At 50.0% G+C, this 25,847-nt stretch overlaps 1 protein-coding gene across 1 annotated transcript in view; it reads right to left on the bottom strand.

Moving 5' to 3' along the window:
• The window catches only part of LOC143775610 (uncharacterized), a 148,541-nt gene that overhangs the window by 98,461 nt on the left and 24,233 nt on the right, over positions 1-25,847 (bottom strand). The window contains exon 3 of the mRNA XM_077263952.1: positions 20,460-20,630. Within this exon, the coding sequence (XP_077120067.1) occupies positions 20,460-20,630 (171 nt within the window). The remainder of the gene's footprint in view (positions 1-20,459; positions 20,631-25,847) is intronic.

The raw sequence follows: 25,847 nt of genomic DNA, 5'->3' as shown, positions 1-25,847 counted from the left end.
GTTTTAAGTAGTGCAGGCTGCTGCACATTTTTTCAAAAAATTCCTATTAGTGTCTTTCCACCCGTCTCCAGCTAACTTGTGGAAAAACACTACATAGGATAACGTAGAGGAGGGTTTTTGGGCCTTGCAGCGCCGTTTACGGCTGTCTGCACGGTCTCCGTGTGACTGCAGCTCTCTCTGTTGTCAGTTCAGTCCCCAAAAAATAAATAAATAATAAAGTTCACCAAACACACCAGTGACATCACTTAACATTTGTGTAGGCCACATTAGCTCATATTAAAGTCTAGTCCACACTTTAGAAAATTAGTGTTTCTTATACCTGTTAGGAGTTGTTCAGGAATAAGCACACAAAGCCGTTAGTACTTTTCTGCTTATCTTTATCAGTCAACCAAGATGAAGAAGGCAGTGAGTAAGGCACGTGGGCGTGGGCACAGAGCAGGGAGAGGACGTGGGGATTCTGTGCCTGCTGCGGGCACCGGTGACTCATCAGCACCCACTTTCACCAAGGAACAATCCTTCATGCGCAGCTTTGTCGCAGAGCGCCGTACACCGCTGCTGCGTGAAGAACAAATTGAAGCCGTTGTCGGATGGATGGCAGCTAATGCATCAACTTCAATTAGTGCCACATCCTCTCAGACACAGAGCACTGGAGAGCAGCCATCTGTCTCTTCACCACCTGACAAATTGCCCAGGCAGACAGAGAGCCCAGGACAGGAGCCGTCTCTACTTCTGTTCTCTGAATCTCTTGGCTTGGAAACAGGGGGCCAGCCAAGCAGCATTGGAGAAATGGAAGAAGAGGCAGGGTGCAGTGATGCCCAACAGCTTTTTCTCTCTTCCTCTGAAGAGGTGGGTGGGCCAGTGCTTCCGGTCACCACATCGCAGGCCGCATCCGCTGATGATGACACTCAGGTGCCACTTTCTGGTGCGTGCTCTGCTGCTGAGACTACCCAGGAGGAGCAGTTGGGGGCAGAGGGTAGTGTAGATGATGAGGTCCTTGACCCATCTTGGCGTGAGGGACAGGAAGGTGGTGGGAGCAGCTCTGAGGAAGAGATTCCCCGTACGGCCCAAAGAGGGAGAGGGAGGGGGAAGACTGCGGATCCTGCAGCCTCCGCTTTGGCACCCGTTAGGAGCATGTCTCTTCCAAAAGCCAAAAAGGGCGCTCCCAAGACTTGCAGTGCCTGGTCCTTTTTTGACACAGTTGCAGATGACATTTGCTATGTCAAATGCAAGGTGTGTCATTACAAAGTAAAAAGAGGTCGAAATGTCAGCAACCTCAATACCTCCAACATGTGGAAACATGTGCGCAACAGGCACGCGGCGGAGTTAGAAAAACACACTGAAGAGCTAGGCCAAACAACAGCGGCAGCTACCACCTCTTCAGCTCGTGTTGCCTCTTCCTCCAGCTCACACGCAGCTGGTTCGGCTTCCTCCCAGGATCGCCGTGGAAGAACCTCTGGCCCTGTTGTCCAGAGACCCGCTGTAATTCCACCCGCAGCACCACGTTCCCAGTCATCCACACACTCCCAGCCCAGTGTACAGCCATCGGTAGTACAGGCATGGGAGAAAAGGCAGCCTTTCTCATCAAACCACCCACGAGCACAGGCTCTGACTGCAGGCATTGCCAATCTTCTGTCACTGGAAATGCTGTCATTCAGGCTGGTGGAGACTGACAGCTTCCGTGACTTGATGTCATTGGCAGTCCCACAGTACAATGTGCCCAGCCGCTTTTACTTCAGCAGGCAAGCCGTCCCTGCCCTGCACAAGCATGTGGAGGGACACATAAAACACGCGCTACTGAATGCGGTCAGTAGCAAGGTCCACCTCACCACCGATGCGTGGACCAGTCAACATGGACAGGGGCGATACCTTTCCCTCACTGCCCATTGGGTTAATGTCGTTGAGCCAGGTACAGATCGTGCGAGTGGCACAGGACGTGTCCTGCCCACTCCAAGGATTGCAGGAATCCATTCTGTACGCATTGACTCCTCCTCTTACACCAGTTCCTCAGAATCATCGCTGCAGGAGCCGTCACAGTCCACCTCCACATGGACCCGTGATGAACGTTTACCTGTTACGACCGACATGAGCACAGCCATGGCCAAACGTCAACAGGCCATCTTGAAATTAATTTCTTTGGGGAATCGAAGCCACACAGCGCAGGAGCTCTGGAATGCCATCAAGCAGGAGAGCGATGTGTGGTTTGTGCCAGCGAATCTCCAGCCAGGCATGGTAATGTGTGATAATGGCCGAAATCTGGTGGCAGCTCTGGGCCTCGGCAACCTCACTCACATCCCATGTCTGGCACATGTGCTCAATTTGGTCGTGCAGAGTTTTTTGAGGGACTATCCGGATCTTGATGCACTGCTGCACAAGGTCCGCCTAGAGTGTGCTCACTTGCGGCGTTCCAGCACGGCAAAAGCGCGCATTGCAGCTCTGCAGCGCCGACACCACCTGCCGGAACATCGCATCATATGTGACCTACCTACCAGGTGGAATTCCACGTTACATATGTTGGAGCGGTTGTGTGAGCAGCAGCAAGCTGTAATGGAGTACCAGCTGCATCAGGCGCAAAGAAGTCGCACTCCGCGCCGTTCAGACTTCACAACCACAGAGTGGGCCACTATGAAGGACGTCTGCCAGGTTTTGCGTCCCTTCGATTATTCCACGCGGATGGCGAGTGCAGATGATGCACTAGTCAGCATGACTGTCCCCCTTATCTGCCTGCTTGAAAAATCACTGCAAGCGCTAAGGGGTGATGTTGTGGAAGAGGTGGAGGATGAGGATTCACCATTTCCATCATCTTCTGGACAGTCAGCGCCACGTGGTTCCTCACAAACGCGTAGGCAGGGGACAGTTTGTGAGGAGGATGAGGAGGAGTCAATGGAGGAGGAAGACATCCGTCCAGAGGAGGGAGTTACACAATTGTCCAGTACTCAGTGTGTACAGCGAGGGTGGGGTGATGACGAGCAGGCAGAGATCACGCCTCCAGCAGGGGACAGCGTTTCTTGGGCAGTTGGCAGTCTGCAGCACATGGTGGATTACATGCTGCAGTGCCTGAGAAACGACCGCCGCATCGCCCACATTCTCAACATGTCTGAATATTGGGTGTTCAACCTCCTCGATCCTCGCTACCGGGACAACGTAGAAAGCCTCATCACACCGTTGAACTGGGAGCGAAAAATGCGGGAGTACCAAGACACACTGGTGAATTCCATCATCTTCTCCATTCCAAGTGAGAGAAGTGCTGCTAGTGCATTACAAAGCAGCTCAGTGCATCCAGGCAGTGGTGGAGGCTCTGCACAAAGAGGGAGCAGAAGCAGTGCCTCTGCCCAAGGCAAGAGCAGTATGGCCCAACTGTGGCACAGTTTTCTGTGCCCGCCACAAAAGTCAACACCATCACAGACGGCTCCAGTCAGCAGGAGGCAACGGTTCCGTCAGATGGTGACAGACTACATGTCTTGCCCTCTTGCTGTACTCCCAGACGGCTCTTCAACTTTCAAGTTTTGGGTCTCAAAGCTGGATACATGGCCAGAGCTAAGCCAGTATGCATTGGAGGTGCTGGCTTGCCCTGCGGCTAGTGTATTATCGGAACGCGTCTTTAGTGCTGCAGGTGGTGTACTAACTGACCGTCGCATGCGACTATCCTCCGATAATGTTGACCGGCTTACTTTCCTGAAAATGAACAAGGCCTGGATCTCACAGGAATTTGCCACTCCTCTTCCTGATTAAATAATTAGGTGACTGTCTACGTTATCCAGGTCTCCTGTTGTGTTCATCTTTCTACCACCTGAACTTAAATTCCTGGGCTCCAACACCGCCAGTTGAGGCTCAGAAGTGCCGTCTGCACAGTCAAAACATACGACCCAGTGTTATTGGGTTTCAGTAACGTCAGCTGATCCCCAGCTGTGTAGCTGGCAATGTGTCCTGCGACCGCCACGCTGACACAACAACTGAAATGTAAGGGAACCTGTCCCCCCCCCCCCAGGCGTTTGTTACTGAAAGAGCCACCTTGTGCAGCAGTAATGCTGCACAAGGAAAAGGTAGCTATTTTTGTTTAGCTCCTTGCACACGCAGAACTTAACACTTATAAAATGTGTCCACTGATACCATAAAACCGTCCCGGAGGTGGGACTTTCCTTCGTAATATGATGCAGCACAGCTGTCATTCCTACCCCCTTGGCGCCGTGCCCCGGCTCCTCAGCGTTGTTTGAATCTGTCCCGGAGCCTGCGCTGTTATGTTATCCCTTGGCCAGGCACACTTAGCGCTGCCCATCTTCTGACATCAATTGGTGTCAGGCTGGCTGCGCCTGTGCGGCCGCGCTGGCCGACAGCCCGCCTCGCATTGTCTTCTGATTTCATCCCACTGGGGGCCTGAGATCCATGGACATGCGCAGTGCATATCTGAACCTCCGCCTCTCACTCATCTCCCTACGCCTTCTTCAGACTGTGCGCCGTCAGCTGATCCCTAATAGCATGCCACGGCCGTGACGCCGCACAGTCTGAAGAAGCCGTAGGGAGGGGAGTGAGAGGCGAGGATATGCACTGCGCATGGCCACGGATCCCAGGCCCGCGGTGGGATTACATTAGACGACACTGCGAGGCGGGATCTCGGCCAGCGCGGCCGCACAGGCGCAGCCAGCCTGACACCAAATGATGTCAGAAGATGGGCAGCGCTAAGTGTGCCTGGCCAAGGGATAACATAACAGCGCAGGCTCCGTGACAGATTCAAACAACGCTGAGGAGCCGGGGCACGGCGCCAAGGGGGTAGGAATGACAGCTGTGCTGCGTCATATTACGAAGGAAAGTCCCACCTCCGGGACGGTCTCACGGTTTCAGGGGACACATTTTATAAGTGTTTAGTTCTGTGTTTGCAAGGAGCATAATGAAAAGAGCCACCTTTTCCTTTTGCATCTTTTGTGCTGCACAAGCTGGCTCTTTCAGCTACAAACGCCTTGGGGGGGGGTTAAAGGTTCCCTTTCGACTTTCTCCAATCAGGCTTCGGCCTACATTGTGTCCCTCTGCTTCTCCTGCTGTCCCTGGGCTACAACACCGCTAGTTGTTGCCTGGTAGTGCTGTACGCACAGTCAACAGTCACTCCTCTGTTATTGGGGTTCAGTAACGTCAGCTGTTCCCCAGCTGTGTGTGTGGCAATCCCTCCTATCTCCTCCACCACCTCCTCCTCCTCCTCCTGTCCCTGGGCTCCAACACCGCTAGTTGCTGTCCAGAAGTGCTGTACGCACAGTCAACAGTCACTCCTCTGTTATTGGGGTTCAGTAATGTCAGCTGTTCCCCAGCTGTGTGTGGCAATCCCTCCTATCTCCTCCACCACCTCCTCCTCCTCCTCCTGTCCCTGGGCTCCAACACCGCTAGTTGCTGTCCAGAAGTGCTGTACGCACAGTCAACAGTCACTCCTCTGTTATTGGGGTTCAGTAACGTCAGCTGTTCCCCAGCTGTGTGTGTGGCAATCCCTCCTATCTCCTCCACCACCTCCTCCTCCTCCTGTCCCTGGGCTCCAACACCGCTAGTTGCTGTCCAGAAGTGCTGTACGCACAGTCAACAGTCACTCCTCTGTTATTGGGGTTCAGTAATGTCAGCTGTTCCCCAGCTGTGTGTGTGGCAATCCCTCCTATCTCCTCCACCACCTCCTCCTCCTCCTGTCCCTGGGCTCCAACACCACTAGTTGCTGTCCAGAAGTGCTGTACGCACAGTCAACAGTCACTCCTCTGTTATTGGGGTTCAGTAATGTCAGCTGTTCCCCAGCTGTGTGTGTGGCAATCCCTCCTATCTCCTCCACCACCTCCTCCTCCTCCTGTCCCTGGGCTCCAACACCGCTAGTTCCTGTCCAGAAGTGCTGTACGCACAGTCAACAGTCACTCCTCTGTTATTGGGGTTCAGTAATGTCAGCTGTTCCCCAGCTGTGTGTGTGGCAATCCCTCCTATCTCCTCCACCACCTCCTCCTCCTCCTGTCCCTGGGCTCCAACACCGCTAGTTGCTGTCCAGAAGTGCTGTACGCACAGTCAACAGTCACTCCTCTGTTATTGGGGTTCAGTAACGTCAGCTGTTCCCCAGCTGTGTGTGTGGCAATCCCTCCTATCTCCTCCTCCTGTCCCTGGGCTCCAACACCGCTAGTTGCTGTCCAGAAGTGCTGTACGCACAGTCAACAGTCACTCCTCTGTTATTGGGGTTCAGTAATGTCAGCTGTTCCCCAGCTGTGTGTGTGGCAATCCCTCCTATCTCCTCCACCACGTCCTCCTCCTCCTCCTCCTGTCCCTGGGCTCCAACACCGCTAGTTGCTGTCCAGAAGTGCTGTACGCACAGTCAACAGTCACTCCTCTGTTATTGGGGTTCAGTAACGTCAGCTGTTCCCCAGCTGTGTGTGTGGCAATCCCTCCTATCTCCTCCACCACCTCCTCCTCCTCCTCCTCCTGTCCCTGGGCTCCAACACCGCTAGTTGCTTGTTATGACCCCAATGGCGAGGGTCTCAGAGGTACGTGGAAGTCTGCAGAATACAAAAATCCAGCTCATAGGGCAGTGGTAACTGGGTTGACCATATATCTACTCCTAACGCCAACACTAGAAGTAGCCGGGGATCATTCCTACGTTGATTCTAGATGACACGCTCCAGCCGGAGAATCTAGCTACCAGAGGAAAACAAAAGACCTTTCTTGCCTCCAGAGAAGGGGACCCCAAAGCTGGATAGAAGCCCCCCACAAATAATAACGGTGAGGTAAGAGGAAATGACAAACACAGAAATGAACCAGGTTTAGCACAGAGAGGCCCGCTTACTGATAGCAGAATAAAGAAAGGTAACTTATATGGTCAACAAAAACCCTATCAAAATCCACACTGGAAATTCAAGAACCCCCGAACCGTCTAACGGTCCGGGGGGAGAACACCAGCCCCCTAGAGCTTCCAGCAAAGGTCAGGATATAGATTTGGAACAAGCTGGACAAAAATACAAAACCAAAACAAATAGCAAAAAGCAAAAAGCAGACTTAGCTGATATAACTGGAACCAGGATCAGTAGACAAGAGCACAGCAGACTAGCTCTGATAACTACGTTGCCAGGCATTGAACTGAAGGTCTAGGGAGCTTATATAGCAACACCCCTAACTAACGACCCAGGTGCGGATAAAAGGAATGACAGAAAAACCAGAGTCAAAAAACTAGTAACCACTAGAGGGAGCAAAAAGCAAATTCACAACAGTACCCCCCCCTTAGTGAGGGGTCACCGAACCCTCACCACGACCACCAGGGCGATCAGGATGAGCGGCATGAAAGGCACGAACTAAATCGGCCGCATGAACATCAGAGGCGACCACCCAGGAATTATCCTCCTGACCATAGCCCTTCCACTTGACCAGGTACTGAAGCCTCCGCCTGGAGAGGCGAGAATCCAAGATCTTCTCCACCACGTACTCCAACTCGCCCTCAACCAACACCGGAGCAGGAGGCTCAGCAGAAGGAACTACAGGCACAATGTACCGCCGCAACAAGGACCTATGAAATACATTGTGAATAGCAAACGACACAGGAAGATCCAGACGAAAAGATACAGGATTAAGGATTTCCAATATCTTGTAAGGCCCAATAAAACGAGGTTTAAATTTGGGAGAGGAGACCTTCATAGGAACAAAGCGGGAAGAAAGCCATACCAAATCCCCAACGCGTAGTCGGGGACCCACACCGCGGCGGCGGTTGGCAAAGCGCTGAGCCCTCTCCTGTGACAACTTCAAGTTGTCCACCACATGATTCCAGATCCGCTGCAACCTATCTACCACAGAATCCACCCCAGGACAGTCAGAAGGCTCCACATGACCCGAAGAAAAGCGAGGATGGAAACCAGAGTTGCAGAAAAAAGGCGAAACCAAGGTGGCGGAACTAGCCCGATTATTAAGGGCAAACTCAGCCAACGGCAAGAATGTCACCCAATCGTCCTGATCAGCAGAGACAAAACACCTCAAATAAGCCTCCAAAGTCTGATTGGTTTGCTCCATCTGTCCATTAGTCTGAGGATGGAAAGCAGACGAAAACGACAAATCAATGCCCATCCTACTACAAAAGGATCGCCAGAACCTAGAAACGAACTGGGATCCTCTGTCTGACACAATATTCTCAGGGATGCCGTGCAAACGAACCACGTTCTGGAAAAACACAGGAACCAGATCGGAAGAGGAAGGCAGCTTAGGCAAAGGAACCAAATGGACCATCTTGGAGAAGCGATCACATATCACCCAGATAACGGACATGCCCTGAGATAGCGGAAGATCAGAAATGAAATCCATGGAGATATGTGTCCAAGGTCTCTTCGGGACAGGCAAGGGCAAGAGCAAACCGCTGGCACGAGAACAGCAAGGCTTAGCTCGAGCACAAGTCCCACAGGACTGCACAAATGACCGCACATCCCTTGACAAGGAAGGCCACCAAAAGGACCTGGCCACCAGATCTCTGGTGCCAAAAATTCCCGGGTGACCTGCCAACACCGAGGAATGAACCTCGGAAATGACTCTGCTGGTCCATTTATCCGGGACAAACAGTCTGTCAGGTGGACAAGACTCAGGCCTATCAGCCTGAAATCTCTGCAACACACGTCGCAGATCCGGAGAAATAGCTGACAAGATAACTCCATCTTTAAGAATACCAACAGGATCAGCGACTCCAGGAGCATCAGGCACAAAGCTCCTAGAAAGAGCATCGGCCTTCACATTCTTTGAACCTGGTAAATACGAGACAACAAAATCAAAGCGGGAGAAAAACAATGACCAGCGGGCCTGTCTCGGATTAAGGCGTTTAGCAGACTCGAGATACATCAGATTTTTGTGATCAGTCAAGACCACCACACGATGCTTAGCACCCTCGAGCCAATGACGCCACTCCTCAAATGCCCATTTCATGGCCAACAACTCCCGATTGCCCACATCATAATTTCGCTCGGCAGGCGAAAACTTCCTGGAGAAAAAGGCACAAGGTTTCATAACAGAGCAACCAGGGCCTCTCTGCGACAAAACGGCCCCTGCTCCAATCTCTGAAGCATCCACCTCAACCTGAAAGGGAAGTGAGACATCGGGCTGGCACAAAACAGGCGCCGAAGTAAACCGGCGCTTCAACTCCTGGAAAGCCTCCACGGCAGCAGGAGCCCAGTTAGCTACATCGGAGCCCTTCTTGGTCATATCCGTCAACGGTTTCACAATGCTAGAAAAATTAGCGATAAAACGACGGTAGAAGTTAGCGAAACCCAAGAACTTCTGAAGACTCTTAACCGACGAGGGCTGAGTCCAATCAAGAATAGCTCGGACCTTGACTGGGTCCATCTCCACAGCAGAAGGGGAAAAAATGAACCCCAAAAAGGGAACCTTCTGTACACCAAAGAGACACTTTGAGCCCTTGACAAACAAAGAATTTTCACGCAAAATTTTAAAGACCAACCTGACCTGCTCCACATGCGAATCCCAATCATCGGGAAAAACCAAAATATCATCCAGATAAACAATCAAAAATTTATCCAGATACTTCCGGAAAATGTCATGCATAAAGGACTGAAAAACTGAAGGCGCATTGGAGAGCCCAAAAGGCATCACCAAGTACTCAAAATGACCTTCGGGCGTATTGAACGCGGTTTTCCATTCATCACCTTGCTTAATGCGCACAAGGTTGTACGCACCACGAAGGTCTATCTTGGTGAACCACTTGGCACCTTTAATCCGGGCAAACAAGTCAGACAACAGCGGTAAAGGATACTGAAATTTGACAGTGATCTTATTTAAAAGCCGATAATCAATACAAGGTCTCAAAGATCCGTCCTTTTTTGCCACAAAAAAGAATCCCGCACCAAGGGGGGAAGAAGACGGACGAATATGTCCTTTCTCCAGAGACTCCTTGATATATGAACGCATAGCGGTATGTTCAGGTACCGACAGATTAAACAGTCTTCCCTTAGGAAACTTACTGCCTGGGATCAAATCTATAGCACAGTCACAGTCCCTATGAGGAGGCAGTGCACTGGACTCAGACTCACTGAAGACATCCTGATAATCAGACAAATACTCCGGAACTTCCGAAGGCGTAGAAGAAGCAATAGACACAGGCAGGGAATCCCCATGAATACCACGACAGCCCCAACTTGAGACTGACATAGCCTTCCAGTCCAGGACTGGATTATGGGTCTGTAACCATGGCAGCCCTAAAACAACCAAATCATGCATTTTATGTAAAACCAGGAAACGTATCACCTCGCGGTGTTCAGGAGTCATGCACATGATAACCTGTGTCCAATACTGCGGTTTATTTGCTGCCAATGGCGTAGCATCAATACCCCTAAGAGGAATAGGATTTTCTAATGGTTCAAGAGTAAAACCACAGTGCTTAGCAAATGACAGATCCATAAGACTCAGGGCAGCACCTGAATCTACAAACGCCATGACAGGATAAGACGACAGTGAGCAAATCAAAGTTACAGACAGAATAAATTTAGGTTGCAAATTACCAACGGTGACAGGACTAACAACCTTAGCTATACGTTTAGAGCATGCTGAGATAACATGTGTAGAATCACCACAGTAGTAGCACAAGCCATTCCGGCGTCTATGAATTTTCCGCTCATTTCTAGTCAGGATTCTATCACATTGCATTAAATCAGGTGTCTGTTCAGACAACACCATGAGGGAATTTGCGGTTTTTCTATCACATTGCACCGAATTAGGTGTCTGTTCAGACAACACCATGAGGGAATTTGCGGTTTTGCGCTCCCGCAACCGCCGGTCAATTTGAATAGCCAGTGCCATAGTATCATTGAGACCTGTGGGAATGGGAAAACCCACCATAACATTCTTAATGGCTTCAGATAGGCCATTTCTAAAATTAGCGGCCAGTGCACACTCGTTCCAATGTGTCAGCACGGACCATTTCCGAAATTTTTGGCAATACACTTCAGCCTCGTCCTGCCCCTGAGACATAGACAGCAAGGCCTTTTCTGCCTGAATCTCAAGATTGGGTTCCTCATAAAGTAAACCGAGCGCCAGAAAAAACGCATCAATATCAGCCAATGCCGGATCTCCTGGCGCCAGCGAAAAAGCCCAATCCTGAGGGTCGCCCCGTAAGAACGAAATAACTATTTTTACTTGCTGAGCAGAGTCTCCAGATGAACAGGGTCTCAGGGACAAAAACAATTTACAATTATTCACAAAATTCCTAAACTTAAACCTGTCTCCGGAAAACAGTTCAGGAATCGGTATTTTAGGTTCTGACCTAGGATTTCTGATAACATAGTCTTGTATGCCCTGCACACGAGTAGCCAGCTGGTCCACACTTGTAATCAAGGTCTGGACATTCATGTCTGCAGCAAGCATAGCCACTCTGAGGTAAAGGGGAAGAAGAAAGAGAAAAAAAAAAAAAAAAAACTCAGAATCTTCTTTCTTATAATCCCTCTTCTGCAACGCATTAAACATTTAATACTGGCCTGGCAAACTGTTATGACCCCAATGGCGAGGGTCTCAGAGGTACGTGGAAGTCTGCAGAATACAAAAATCCAGCTCATAGGGCAGTGGTAACTGGGTTGACCATATATCTACTCCTAACGCCAACACTAGAAGTAGCCGGGGATCATTCCTACGTTGATTCTAGATGACACGCTCCAGCCGGAGAATCTAGCTACCCCTAGTAGAGGAAAACAAAAGACCTTTCTTGCCTCCAGAGAAGGGGACCCCAAAGCTGGATAGAAGCCCCCCACAAATAATAACGGTGAGGTAAGAGGAAATGACAAACACAGAAATGAACCAGGTTTAGCACAGAGAGGCCCGCTTACTGATAGCAGAATAAAGAAAGGTAACTTATATGGTCAACAAAAACCCTATCAAAATCCACACTGGAAATTCAAGAACCCCCGAACCGTCTAACGGTCCGGGGGGAGAACACCAGCCCCCTAGAGCTTCCAGCAAAGGTCAGGATATAGATTTGGAACAAGCTGGACAAAAATACAAAACCAAAACAAATAGCAAAAAGCAAAAGGCAGACTTAGCTGATATAACTGGAACCAGGATCAGTAGACAAGAGCACAGCAGACTAGCTCTGATAACTACGTTGCCAGGCATTGAACTGAAGGTCTAGGGAGCTTATATAGCAACACCCCTAACTAACGACCCAGGTGCGGATAAAAGGAATGACAGAAAAACCAGAGTCAAAAAACTAGTAACCACTAGAGGGAGCAAAAAGCAAATTCACAACAGTTGCTGTCCAGAAGTGCTGTACGCACAGAGCCAAATACCTCGCCAATGTGTTAGTGGGGTTCAGCACCGCCAGCTGTTCCCCTGCTGTGTATACGGCAACGTGTCATGCGACCGCCATGCAGGCACAACAACTTAAATTTAAGGGAACCTGTCCCCCCCCCCCAAGGCGTTTGTTACTGAAAGAGCCACCTTGTGCAGCAGTAATGATGCAAATGGAAAAAGTGCCTCTTTTCTTGGTGCTCCTTGCACATGCTGAACCTACCACTTATGAGATGTGTCCCCTCACACCGTTAAACCATCCGGTAGGTGGAACTTTCCTTTGTCATGTGACGCAGCACAGCCGTCATTCTTACCCCCTTGGCGCCGTGCGCCGCCTCCTCAGCGTTGTTTGAATCTGTCCCGGAGCCTGCGCTGTTAGGTTACCCCTTGGCCATGCACACATTTTGCGCTGCCTGTCTTCTGACATCATTTGGTGTCAGGCTGGCTGCGCCTGTGCGGCTGCGCTGGCCGAGATCCCGCCTCGCAGTGTCGTCTAATGTAATCCCACCGCGGGCCTGGGATCCGTGGCCATGCGCAGTGAATATCCTCGCCTCTCACTCCCCTCCCTACGGCTTCTTCAGACTGTGCGGCGTCAGCTGATCCCTAATAGCATGCCACGGCCGTGACGCCGCACAGTCTGAAGAAGCCGTAGAGAGGGGAGTGAGAGGCGAGGATATGCACTGCGCATGGCCACGGATCCCAGGCCCGCGGTGGGATTACATTAGACGACACTGCGAGGCGGGATCTCGGCCAGCGCGGCCGCACAGGCGCAGCCAGCCTGACACCAAATGATGTCAGAAGACGGGCAGCACAAAATGTGTGCATGGCCAAGGGGTAACCTAACAGCGCAGGCTCCGGGACAGATTCAAACAACGCTGAGGAGGCGGCGCACGGCGCCAAGGGGGTAAGAATGACGGCTGTGCTGCGTCACATGACAAAGGAAAGTTCCACCTACCGGACGGTTTAACGGTGTGAGGGGACACATCTCATAAGTGGTAGGTTCAGCATGTGCAAGGACCATAATTAAAAGAGCTAAGTTTACCTTTTCCAGCATTAGTGCTGTACAAGATGGCTCTTTCAGCTACAAACGCCTGGGGGGGGGGTTAAAGGTTCCCTTTCAACTTGCTCCAGTGCAGGCTTCGGCCTACACTCTGTTCCTACTGCTGACCCTGGGCTCTAACACCGCCAGTTGGGGCCCAGAAGTGCTAGCTGCACAGAGCCAAACACCTCGCCAATGTGTCAGTGGGGTTCAGCACCGCCAGCTGTTCCCCTGCTGTGTAGCCGGCAACGTGTCCTGCAACAGCCACGCAGACACAACAGACCCAAAGCTGCCGCCAGTGCAGGCTTCGGCCTACACTCCGCTCCCCCTGCTCCTCCTGCTGACCCTGGGCTCTAACACCTCCAGTTGGGGCCCAGATGTGCTAGCTGCACAGAGAAAAACACCAGCCAATGTGTCAGTGGGGTTCAGCACCGCCAGCTGTTCCCCTGCTGTGTAGCCGGCAACGTGTCCTGCAACAGCCACGCAGACACAAGAACTGAAATTGAAGGGAACCTGTCCCCCCTCCCCAGGCGTTTGTATGTTTTACAGCCACCTTGTACAGCGGTAATGCTGCATGTGTGCAAGGTGGCTCATAAACTTATTCTCCTCGCACATGTGGAACTGAACACGTCAAAAATGTGTCCTCTGTGACCATTTCACCGTCCCGGAGGTGTGACTTTCCTTTGTAATAACACGCTGCAACCCCCTTGGTAGCGCTGCCCGTCTTCTGGCATCATTGTTTGGCTGCCTGCGCCTCTGCGGCCGCCCTGACCCACACAACGCCCCTCGGTGTCTTATTTATTTGGACTGCGAGGGTGTGATTGATGGGCATGAGCAGTGCATATGTTCGCCTGTCCCTCATCTCCTTCCGCCTTCTTCAGACTGTGCGGCTTCATGGCCGTGGCATGCGATAAGGGATCAGCTGACGCCGCACAGTCTGAAGCGGGTGTAAGGACCCGAGTGTGAGAGGCGAACATATGTACTGCGCCAGGCCATGAATCCCAGCCCCGCAGTGTTTTAACTATGTAAAGACACTGCGGGGCTGGGATTCATGGTCATCGCAAACCGCACCGGCCGACATTAAATGATGTCAGAAGATGGGCAGCGCTAACAGCGCAAGGCCAAGGGATAATACGACAGCGCAGACTCCTGTACAGCAAATAACAACGCTCAGGAGGCTGCGCCCAGCACCAAGGTGGGATTCTTGACATCTGTGCTGCGTCTCATTACGAAGGGAACTCTCGCCTCCAACACAGTTTGACTGTATAAAGGGCTAAATGTTATACGTGTTTCATTCAGCGTGTGCAAGGAGAAAAATTAAAAGAGCAACCTTTGACTTGTGCAGCACTACTGCTGCATAAGCTGTGGCTCTTCTAGTTTGTAACACCTGAGGGGGGGTTAAAGGTTACCTTTGAAATTGGTTCAATTAGGCTTCGGCCTACACTCCGCTCCCTCTGCTCCTCCTGCTGACCGACCCTGGGCTCTAACACCACCAGTTGGGGCCCAGATGTGCTAGCTGCACAGAGCCAAACACCTCGCCAATGTGTCAGTGGGGTTCAGCACCGCCAGCTGTTCCCCTGCTGTGTAGCCGGCAACGTGTCCTGCAACAGCCACGCAGACACAACAGACCCAAAGCTGCCGCCAGTGCAGGCTTCGGCCTACACTCCACTCCCCCTGCTCCTCCTGCTGACCCTGGGCTCTAACACCGCCAGTTGGGGCCCAGATGTGCTAGCTGCACAGAGAAAAACACCAGCCAATGTGTCAGTGGGGTTCAGCACCGCCAGCTGTTCCCCTGCTGTGTAGCCGGCAACGTGTCCTGCAACAGCCACGCAAACACAAGAACTGAAATTGAAGGGAACCTGTCCCCCCTCCCCCAGGCGTTTGTATGTTTTACAGCCACCTTGTACAGCGGTAATGCTGCATGTGTGCAAGGTGGCTCATAAACTTATTCTCCTCGCACATGTGGAACTGAACACGTCAAAAATGTGTCCTCTGTGACAAATTTCTCCGTCCCGGAGGTGTGACTTTCCTTTGTAATGACACGCTGCAACCCCCTTGTTAGCGCTGCCCGTCTTCTGGCATCATTGTTTGGCTGCCTGCGCCTCTGCGGCCGCCCTGACCCACACAACGCCCCTCGGTGTCTTATTTATTTGGACTGCGAGGGTGTGATTGATGGGCATGAGCAGTGCATATGTTCGCCTGTCCCTCATCTCCTTCTGCCTTCTTCAGACTGTGCGGCTTCATGGCCGTGGCATGCGATAAGGGATCAGCTGACGCCGCACAGTCTGAAGCGGGTGTAAGGACCCGAGTGTGAGAGGCGAACATATGTACTGCGCCAGGCCATGAATCCCAGCCCCGCAGTGTTTTAACTATGTAAAGACACTGCGGGGCTGGGATTCATGGTCATCGCAAACCGCAACGGCCGACATTAAATGATGTCAGAAGATGGGCAGCGCTAACAGCGCAAGGCCAAGGGATAACACGACAGCGCAGACTCCTGTACAGCAAATAACAACGCTCAGGAGGCTGCGCCCAGCACCAAGGTGGGATTCTTGACATCTGTGCTGCGTCTCATTACGAAGGGAACTCTCGCCTCCAACACAGTTTGACTGTATAAAGGGCTAAATGTTATACGTGTTTCATTCAGCATGTGCAAGGAGAAAAATTAAAAGAGCAACCTTTGACTTGTGCAGCACTACTGCTGCATAAGCTGTCGCTCTTCTAGTTTGTAACACCTGAGGGGGGGTTAAAGGTTACCTTTGAAATTGGTTCAATTAGGCTTCGGCCTACACTCCGCTCCCTCTGCTCCTCCTGCTGACCGACCCTGGGCTCTAACACCGCCAGTTGGGGCCCAGATGTGCTAGCTGCACAGAGCCAAACACCTCGCCAATGTGTCAGTGGGGTTCAGCACCGCCAGCTGTTCCCCTGCTGTGTAGCCGGCAACGTGTCCTGCAACAGCCACGCAGACACAACAGACCCAAAGCTGCCGCCAGTGCAGGCTTCAGCCTACACTCCGCTCCCCCTGCTCCTCCTGCTGACCCTGGGTTCTAACACCGCCAGTTGGGGCCCAGATGTGCTAGCTGCACAGAGAAAAACACCAGCCAATGTGTCAGTGGGGTTCAGCACCGCCAGCTGTTCCCCTGCTGTGTAGCCGGCAACGTATCCTGCAACAGCTACGCAGACACAAGAACTGAAATTGAAGGGAACCTGTCCCCCCTCCCCCAGGCGTTTGTACGTTTTACAGCCACCTTGTACAGTGGTAATGCTGCATGTGTGCAAGGTGGCTCATAAACTTATTCTCCTCGCACATGTGGAACTGAACACGTCAAAAATGTGTCCTCTGTGACCATTTCACCATCCCGGAGGTGTGACTTTCCTTTGTAATGACACGCTGCAACCCCCTTGGTAGCGCTGCCCGTCTTCTGGCATCATTGTTTGGCTGCCTGCGCCTCTGCGGCTGCCCTGACCCACACAATGCCCCTCGGTGTCTTATTTATTTGGACTGCGAGGGTGTGATTGATGGGCATGAGCAGTGCATATGTTCGCCTGTCCCTCATCTCCTTCCGCCTTCTTCAGACTGTGCGGCTTCATGGCCGTGGCATGCGATAAGGGATCAGCTGACCCGGCACAGTCTGAAGCGGGTGTAAGGACCCGAGTGTGAGAGGCGAACACATGTACTGCGCCAGGCCATGAATCCCAGCCCCGCAGTGTTTTAACTATGTAAAGACACTGCGGGGCTGGGATTCATGGTCATCGCAAACCGCAACGGCCGACATTAAATGATGTCAGAAGATGGGCAGCGCTAACAGCGCAAGGCCAAGGGATAACACGACAGCGCAGACTCCTGTACAGCAAATAACAACGCTCAGGAGGCTGCGCCCAGCACCAAGGTGGGATTCTTGACATCTGTGCTGCGTCTCATTACGAAGGGAACTCTCGCCTCCAACACAGTTTGACTGTATAAAGGGCTAAATGTTATACGTGTTTCATTCAGCATGTGCAAGGAGAAAAATTAAAAGAGCAACCTTTGACTTGTGCAGCACTACTGCTGCATAAGCTGTGGCTCTTCTAGTTTGTAACACCTGAGGGGGGGTTAAAGGTTACCTTTGAAATTGGTTCAATTAGGCTTCGGCCTACACTCCGCTCCCTCTGCTCCTCCTGCTGACCGACCCTGGGCTCTAACACCGCCAGTTGGGGCCCAGATGTGCTAGCTGCACAGAGCCAAACACCTCGCCAATGTGTCAGTGGGGTTCAGCACCGCCAGCTGTTCCCCTGCTGTGTAGCCGGCAACGTGTCCTGCAACAGCCACGCAGACACAACAGACCCAAAGCTGCCGCCAGTGCAGGCTTCGGCCTACACTCTGCTCCCCCTGCTGACTCTTTGCTCCAACAACGCTAGTTGGGGCTCTAGGAAGACAAGCTTGAATAGGTCCCCATCCTGGTTCCAGCACCGTCAGCTGGTTCCGGGTAGAGCCTTTGGCTTAGGTGCCTCCCTCTGGGTATCCGAGTTCCACCAACGTCAGGTGGTCCTTGGTAGTGCTTTCAGGCACGGGTACCTCCTGCTTAGTAACTGGGTTCCAGTAACGTCAGCTGGTCCTCGGTAGTTCCATTGGCTCTTGGACCTTCGGCTACCCATCCGGGTTCCAGTACCGTCAGCTGGTTCTCGGCAGTGTCTTTTGCTCTTGTACCTTCTGCTCCCCATCCTGGTTCCAGTACCGTCAGCTGGTTCCGGGCAGAGCCTTTGGCTTAGGTGCCTCCCTCTGGGTATCCGAGTTCCACCAACGTCAGGTGGTCCTTGGTAGTGCTTTCAGGCACGGGTACCTCCTGCTTAGTAACCGGGTTCCAGTAACGTCAGCTGGTCCTCTGTAGTTCCATTGGCTCTTGGACCTTCGGCTACCCATCCGGTTTCCAGTACCGTCAGCTGGTTCTCGGCAGTGTCTTTTGCTCTTGTACCTTCTGCTATCCATCCTGGTTCCAGTACCGTCAGCTGGTTCCGGGCAGAGCCTTTGGCTTAGGTGCCTCCCTCTGGGTATCCGAGTTCCACCAACGTCAGGTGGTCCTTGGTAGTGCTTTCAGGCACGGGTACCTCCTGCTTAGTAACTGGGTTCCAGTAACGTCAGCTGGTCCTCGGTAGTTCCATTGGCTCTTGGACCTTCGGGTAGCCATCCGAGTTCCAGTTCCATCATCTGTTTCTCGGCATTTTCTCAGCCTTCTTGTAACTTCTGCTACATTTCCAAGTTCAAGACCCTAAAGACGACAACCCGGAAAACCACCCCTAAGATGACGACGACACCAGAGACGACAACCACTGAGATGACGACGACCCTGGAGATGATGACCCTGAAGACCACCCCGATGACGTCGACCCCGGAGACGATGACCCTGGAGACGATGACCCTGGAGACGACGACGACATGGGAGACTGAGAAGCAGAAGAACAAGAGGCTGCAGAGCAGAAGAACATTTAGCATAAGACTAAATATCAGAGCAAAAGATATTATCTAAATTATAAGCAGAAGAAGACTAAGCAGTGTATGGGGGTGAGTCCGTTCCTCCTCGTGGTGCCCCTGGATAAAGCCTGATGCTGCAGGCCAAACTGAACGCGGACAAATGTAACTCTTTTGTGACAGGCAGAACGGAAGGTGTAATCTTCAAACTTTTATAGATAACAACTACGGGAATGCCTGTCACAAATAAGAATATGATGAAGAAGTTGAATACGAAGAAGATAATAGTTAAATAAAAAGAATATGAACAATGTAAGAAAAAAATAATAGGTAGAAGATGAAGAAGATGAATAAGGTGAAGAAGTTGATGTCAAAGAAGCTGATGATGAGCATAATGAAGAAGAAAGTGTGGGAGAAGTAAAAAAGAAGGTGAAGGGCGAGGAAGTAGTGAAACATCAATATCTGACAAAATAAAAAAAAAAATAACATAGTCAAAATCTTTCTAACGCCGAACGTCATAAAAAAAATAAAAATCATGCTATTCTATTTGATTGGGCTAAACCTCTGTGCATTTAATGTCTCCGCCACCTCCCCCAATACATCCTACATTATTCTTAGTTGTTTTCCTTCATGTAGAATGAACCTACAAGGAAAGAAAGGGTTTATTTTAATTCCGATATTTTCGTCCCATTGACTTGCATTGGGATCGGGTATCGGTATCGGATTAGATCCGATACTTTGACGGTATCGGCCGATACTTTCCGATACTGATACTTTCCGATATCGGAAAGTATCGCTCAACACTAACAACAACCACAAGAAGGATTTCATCAACCAAGGTATCATTTTATTCACTATAATGGCGCCGACCTGACACTGTCTGTAGCGCGCTCAGCACAATCCTGCTGACAGATTCCTTTAATAATGGCAATGCATCCATAAAAATAAGGTTACTGTGCACAATCCTGCTGACAGGTTCCCTTTATCATAGAAAACTGTTTTAGTCATGTAAATGTTATTCCCTGCAATGAATTAAAGCAAATGCCATACAGATTGCATATAGTTTTAAAGGGAACCTGTCACCCCCCCATCTGGCGGTTTTAACTAAAAGAGCCACCTTGTGCAGCACTAATGCTGCATTCTGTGAAGGTGACTCTTCTTTTTGTGCTCCCTTCCAACGCAGCAATGTTAATTTTTATAATTTTCACGCCATACCTTTAGTCTGTCCTGGGGGCACATCTTTTCCCCTGGACAAAACCACTTCCCAGCCATCAGTCAGCCCCTCCGTGCACCGGGCGCCACCTCCTCTGTCTTCAGTAATGTACCCGGTGCCTGCGCTGTGCTTTTCCTTTTCGGGCATGCGCCGTTTGCACTGCCCTTCGACTCACATCACCTGATGGAATTCATCTCGCGCCTGCGTGTACCCGAGATCCTGCCCCGCAGTGTGAATAAATCAGAACACACTGTGGGGTGGGATCTTAATATTGTTGCGTTAGAAGGGAGCACAAATATAAGAGCCACCTTCACAGAATGCAGCATTAGTGCTGCACACGATGGCTCTTTTAGTTAAAAATACCAGAGGGAGGTGACAGGTTCCCTTTAATACTGTTGAAAAATCTTTTTTTTCTGGATGAAGATTGGACAATTTTTTATACATTCAAGGGAAATATATCTAATAATGATCTGTATGTAAATAGACACTTTCTTACTTACCCTTTCTTTTTCACAGATGGAATTCTGCTGCTCTGATTGGAAAGCGTGCGTATCTTGCAGCCTCTTCATTTCCTTATTGCTGTTTTCTATTTGTGCTTGTAATAGTGATGCCTTGCGTTGTGCAACCAATCTCTCTGCTACAAGATGTTGTGTTTCTCTTTCCATCTCTTCCTGAAAGAAAGTAATGAAAGCAGATTTATGTAGCTTTGCTTATTTAATGCTGGAGCTGCACACAGATTTTTTTTCTTGAAAGCTTTGATATTTACTGAGATTGCCTTAGGCCGGTTTCACACATCAGTGGCTCCGGTACGTGAGGTGACAGTTTCCTCACGTACCGGAGACACTGACACACGTACACCCATAAAAATCAATGCATCTGTGCAGATGTCATTGATTTTTTGCGGACCGTGTCTCCGTGTGCCAAACACGGAGACATGTCAGTGTTCGTGGTAGCGCACGTATTACACGGACCCATTAAAGTCAATGGGTCCGTGTAAAACACGGACCACACACGGACGTTGTCCGTCTGCAGTCCGTGTGCGTGCAGGAGACAGCGCTACAGTAAGCGCTGTCCCCCCCACATGGTGCTGAAGCCGCCATTCATATCTTCTCTGCAGCAGCATTTGCTGCAGAGAAGATATGAATAATAGTGTTTAAAATAAAGATCTATGTGTCCGCCGCCCCCCCCACCCCCTGTGCGCCCCCCCGCTGTTCAGAAAATAGTCACCCGCTTCCTCGTTGGCTGTCGGTGCTTCCTGTGCTGGCCGGCCCTTCTACTGTATGCGGTCACGTGGGGCCGACGATTAGAGTCATGAATATGTGGCTCCACCTCCCATAGGTGGAGCCAACGAGACAGCCAACGAGGGAGCGGGTGAGTATTTTCTGAACAGCGGGGGGGCGCACAGGGGCGCCAGAGTCCGCATCAAAGGGAGAGACACGTCCTATGATGTACCTATACGTCATAGGTCAAATTACAGCCGAGTGTGGCTAAACTAGACTGTATCCATAAGTACAATATAAATGACTAGGACTTACAGACACACAACATAGAATGTAGAGCTACATAATTTCTGTTCCTCCTATTCATTTCCATGGATCTTAATTGTTCTTAGCTGTTTCTGTAGCTCCCGTCTACAATAGTTGAAAGATGGATAGACTTATTCCCATTTCAGCAATGGAAAGTTGAAATGGGAATAACCATTTAAAGGGTATGTTCATTTCGAGTTCTTTTTTCTCTTTCCATATTAATAAGTGTTCAAAGAATATTTGAAGTGTTTTTCTTTTTTTATGTGCTTCAAAATCCATGTCAAAAGCTATGTGTTAACATACCCTGAGATGTCAAAGAATCTGACAGCAATTACTATTAGCCCTACCAGCCTACCAGATCCATCACAATCCACTCAAATGATACCTCTATAATAGATAGAGGCACCAATGGACTCGCGTAGTTCACGGTGGGTGAGGTTACTTGGCACTCCGGACAGCTGGACTCCGGACACATATCACTGTACCTCTGGTCCTCTGCGTAAACCCCAGGTAAAAAAAACGCTGCAGTATGTGCTCCTGCGTCTTTTTGACCCCCAAATGCCTTCCCAGCATGTGAGTCTGAGCCATTTCGAGCACCGCCTGATGGTAGGATTGGGGCACTACCAGTTGTTGCACCACCTCATCCCTGATTTTATCTACCTTAACATCATAACTCATGTCCTTATAAATTGTAAGGAGAAAAAAGGGTACATTGCAAAATGAGTATCTTTTAAAACTTCCAATTTTTAATGAAATGTTTTAATTAAAATATTATTTCAATAAAAATTCAAGCAGAAGGAAATATATTCTAACAGTGTATCAATAATGGTGTGCTATATTAAAGTAAGTAAAATAAATATATCAATACCACATATTAAAGGCAAATTCACATTTGATTTTTATATACATATCAAACCCTTTTACCCTTACAATTTTTAATGAAATGTGTTGTGATGTTAGGTTATTTGGGGTATTTTGCCTCTAAAATGACTTTATGGATTGTGCGGTAAAATTTTTATCCACACTGTTTAACAAATCCTGGTGGATTGCCATGCGGGGGAAAACTGCATTGGAACCCGGTTGCTGAGCCACTCCTGTCATGATCTCAATGGCAAGAGATCATAGCATCAGCATATATAGGAACTAGCTCTTGGAAGATGGAAAACTGAGCTGACCATGAACTAAACCTAACGCACAACTAGCAGTGGCCGGGTAGCATGCCTACGTTGATTCTAGATGCCCAGCACCAGCCGGAGGACTAAATAATGCTAGCAGAGGAAAATATTAGTCCTAGCTCACCTCTAGAGAAATACCCCGAAAGGAGACAGAGGCCCCCCACATGTATTGGCGGTGAATCAAGATGAAATAACAAACGTAGTATGAAAATAGGTTTAGCAAATTTGAGGTCCACTTACTACATAGCAGAAGACAGAAAGGACACTTTCATGGTCAGCTAAAAACCCTATCAAAACACCATCCAGAAATTACTTTAAAACTCTGGCATTAACTCATAACACCAGAGTGGCAATTCCTGTTCACAAGAGCTTTCCAGACACAGTAACGAAACTACAGCTGTGAACTGGAAAAAATGCAAAAACAAACATGGACAAGAGTCCAACTTATCTAGTAGTTGTCTAGGAGCAGGAACAAGCACAGAGAGGCTTCTGATAACATTGTTGACTGGCAAGCAACTAACAGAGCAGCAAGGTTATATAGCGACTCCCACATCTTGATGGGAACAGGTGAACAGAGAAGATGAAGACACCAGTTCAATTCCACCAGTAGCCACCGGGGGAGCCCAGAATCCAAATTCACAACAGTACCCCCCCCTCAAGGAGGGGGCACCGAACCCTCACCAGAACCACCAGGGCGATCAGGATGGGCCCTATGAAAGGCACGAACCAGATCAGAGGCATGAACATCAGATGCATTCACCCAAGAATTATCCTCCTGGCCGTATCCCTTCCACTTGACCAGATACTGGAGTCTCCGTCTGGAAACACGAGAGTCTAAGATTTTCTCAACAACGTACTCCAACTCACCCTCAACCAACACCGGAGCAGGAGGCTCAACGGAAGGCACAACCGGTACCTCATACCTGCGCAATAATGACCGATGAAAAACGTTATGAATAGAAAAGGATGCAGGGAGGTCCAAACGGAAGGAAACAGGGTTAAGAATCTCCAATATCTTATACGGGCCGATGAACCGAGGCTTAAACTTAGGAGAAGAGACCCTCATAGGGACAAAACGAGAAGACAACCACACCAAGTCCCCAACACGAAGACGAGGACCAACACGACGACGGCGGTTAGCAAAAAGCTGAGTCTTCTCCTGGGACAACCTCAAATTGTCCACCACCTGCCCCCAGATCTGATGCAATCTCTCCACCACAGCATCCACTCCAGGACAATCCGAAGATTCCACCTGACCAGAGGAAAATCGAGGATGAAACCCCGAATTACAGAAAAACGGGGACACCAAAGTGGCAGAGCTGGCCCGATTATTGAGAGCGAACTCCGCCAATGGCAAAAAAGCAACCCAATCATCCTGGTCAGCAGACACAAAACACCTCAGATATGTCTCCAGGGTCTGATTAATCCGCTCAGTCTGGCCATTCGTCTGAGGATGGAAAGCGGACGAAAAAGATAAATCTATGCCCATCCTAGCACAGAATGCCCGCCAAAATCTAGACACGAATTGGGTCCCTCTGTCAGAAACGATATTCTCAGGAATACCATGCAAACGAACAACATTTTGAAAAAACAGAGGAACCAACTCGGAAGAAGAAGGCAACTTGGGCAGAGGAACCAAATGGACCATCTTAGAGAAACGGTCACACACCACCCAGATGACAGACATCTTCTGAGAAACAGGCAGATCTGAAATAAAATCCATCGAGATGTGCGTCCAAGGCCTCTTAGGAATAGGCAAGGGCAACAACAATCCACTAGCCCGAGAACAACAAGGCTTGGCCCGAGCACAAACGTCACAAGACTGCACAAAGCCTCGCACATCTCATGACAGGGAAGGCCACCAGAAGGACCTTGCCACCAAATCCCTGGTACCAAAAATGCCAGGATGACCTGCCAACGCAGAAGAATGAACCTCAGAGATGACTCTACTGGTCCAATCATCAGGAACAAACAGTTTATCAGGTGGGCAACGATCAGGTCTATCCGCCTGAAACTCCTGTAAGGCCCGCCGCAGGTCTGGAGAAACGGCAGACAATACCACTCCATCCTTAAGGATACCTGTGGGCTCAGAGTTACCAGGCGAGTCAGGCTCAAAACTCCTAGAAAGGGCATCCGCCTTAACATTCTTAGAACCCGGTAGGTATGACACCACAAAATTAAACCGAGAGAAAAATAATGACCAGCGCGCCTGTCTAGGATTCAGGCGCCTGGCGGTCTCAAGATAAACCAAATTTTTGTGGTCAGTCAATACCACCACCTGATGTCTGGCCCCCTCAAGCCAATGGCGCCACTCCTCAAAAGCCCACTTCATGGCCAAAAGCTCCCGATTCCCAACATCATAATTCCGCTCAGCGGGTGAAAATTTACGGGAAAAGAAGGCACAAGGCCTCATCACGGAGCAGTCAGAACTTTTCTGCGACAACACTGCCCCAGCTCCGATCTCAGAAGCGTCGACCTCAACCTGAAAAGGTAGAGCAACATCAGGCTGACGCAACACAGGGGCAGAAGAAAAACGGCGCTTAAGCTCCCGAAAGGCCTCCACAGCATCAGGGGACCAATCAGCAACATCAGCCCCCTTCTTAGTCAAATCGGTCAATGGCTTAGCAATATCCGAAAAACCAGCAATAAATCGACGATAAAAGTTAGCAAAGCCCAAAAATTTCTGAAGACTCTTAAGAGAAGAGGGCTGCGTCCAATCACAAATAGCTTGAACCTTGACAGGATCCATTTCAATGGAAGAGGGGGAAAAAATATATCCCAAAAAGGAAATCCTCTGTACCCCAAAAACACACTTAGAACCCTTCACACACAAAGAATTAGACCGCAAAACCTGAAAAACCCTCCTGACTTGCTGGACATGAGAGTCCCAGTCATCTGAAAAAATCAGAATATCATCCAGATACACAATCATAAATTTATCCAAATAATCGCGAAAAATATCATGCATAAAGGACTGGAAAACTGACGGAGCATTTGAAAGACCAAAAGGCATCACTAAATACTCAAAGTGGCCCTCGGGCGTATTAAATGCGGTTTTCCACTCATCCCCCTGCCTGATTCGCACCAAATTATACGCCCCACGAAGGTCAATCTTAGAGAACCACTTGGCCCCCTTTATGCGAGCAAACAAATCAGTCAGCAACGGCAATGGGTATTGATATTTAAC

Source organism: Ranitomeya variabilis, chromosome 5 (genome assembly GCF_051348905.1).
Source record: "Ranitomeya variabilis isolate aRanVar5 chromosome 5, aRanVar5.hap1, whole genome shotgun sequence".
Lineage (NCBI taxonomy): Eukaryota > Metazoa > Chordata > Amphibia > Anura > Dendrobatidae > Ranitomeya > Ranitomeya variabilis.
The sequence above is the reverse complement of the archived record's forward strand: the minus strand, read 5'-3'. Positions and strand labels throughout refer to the sequence as shown.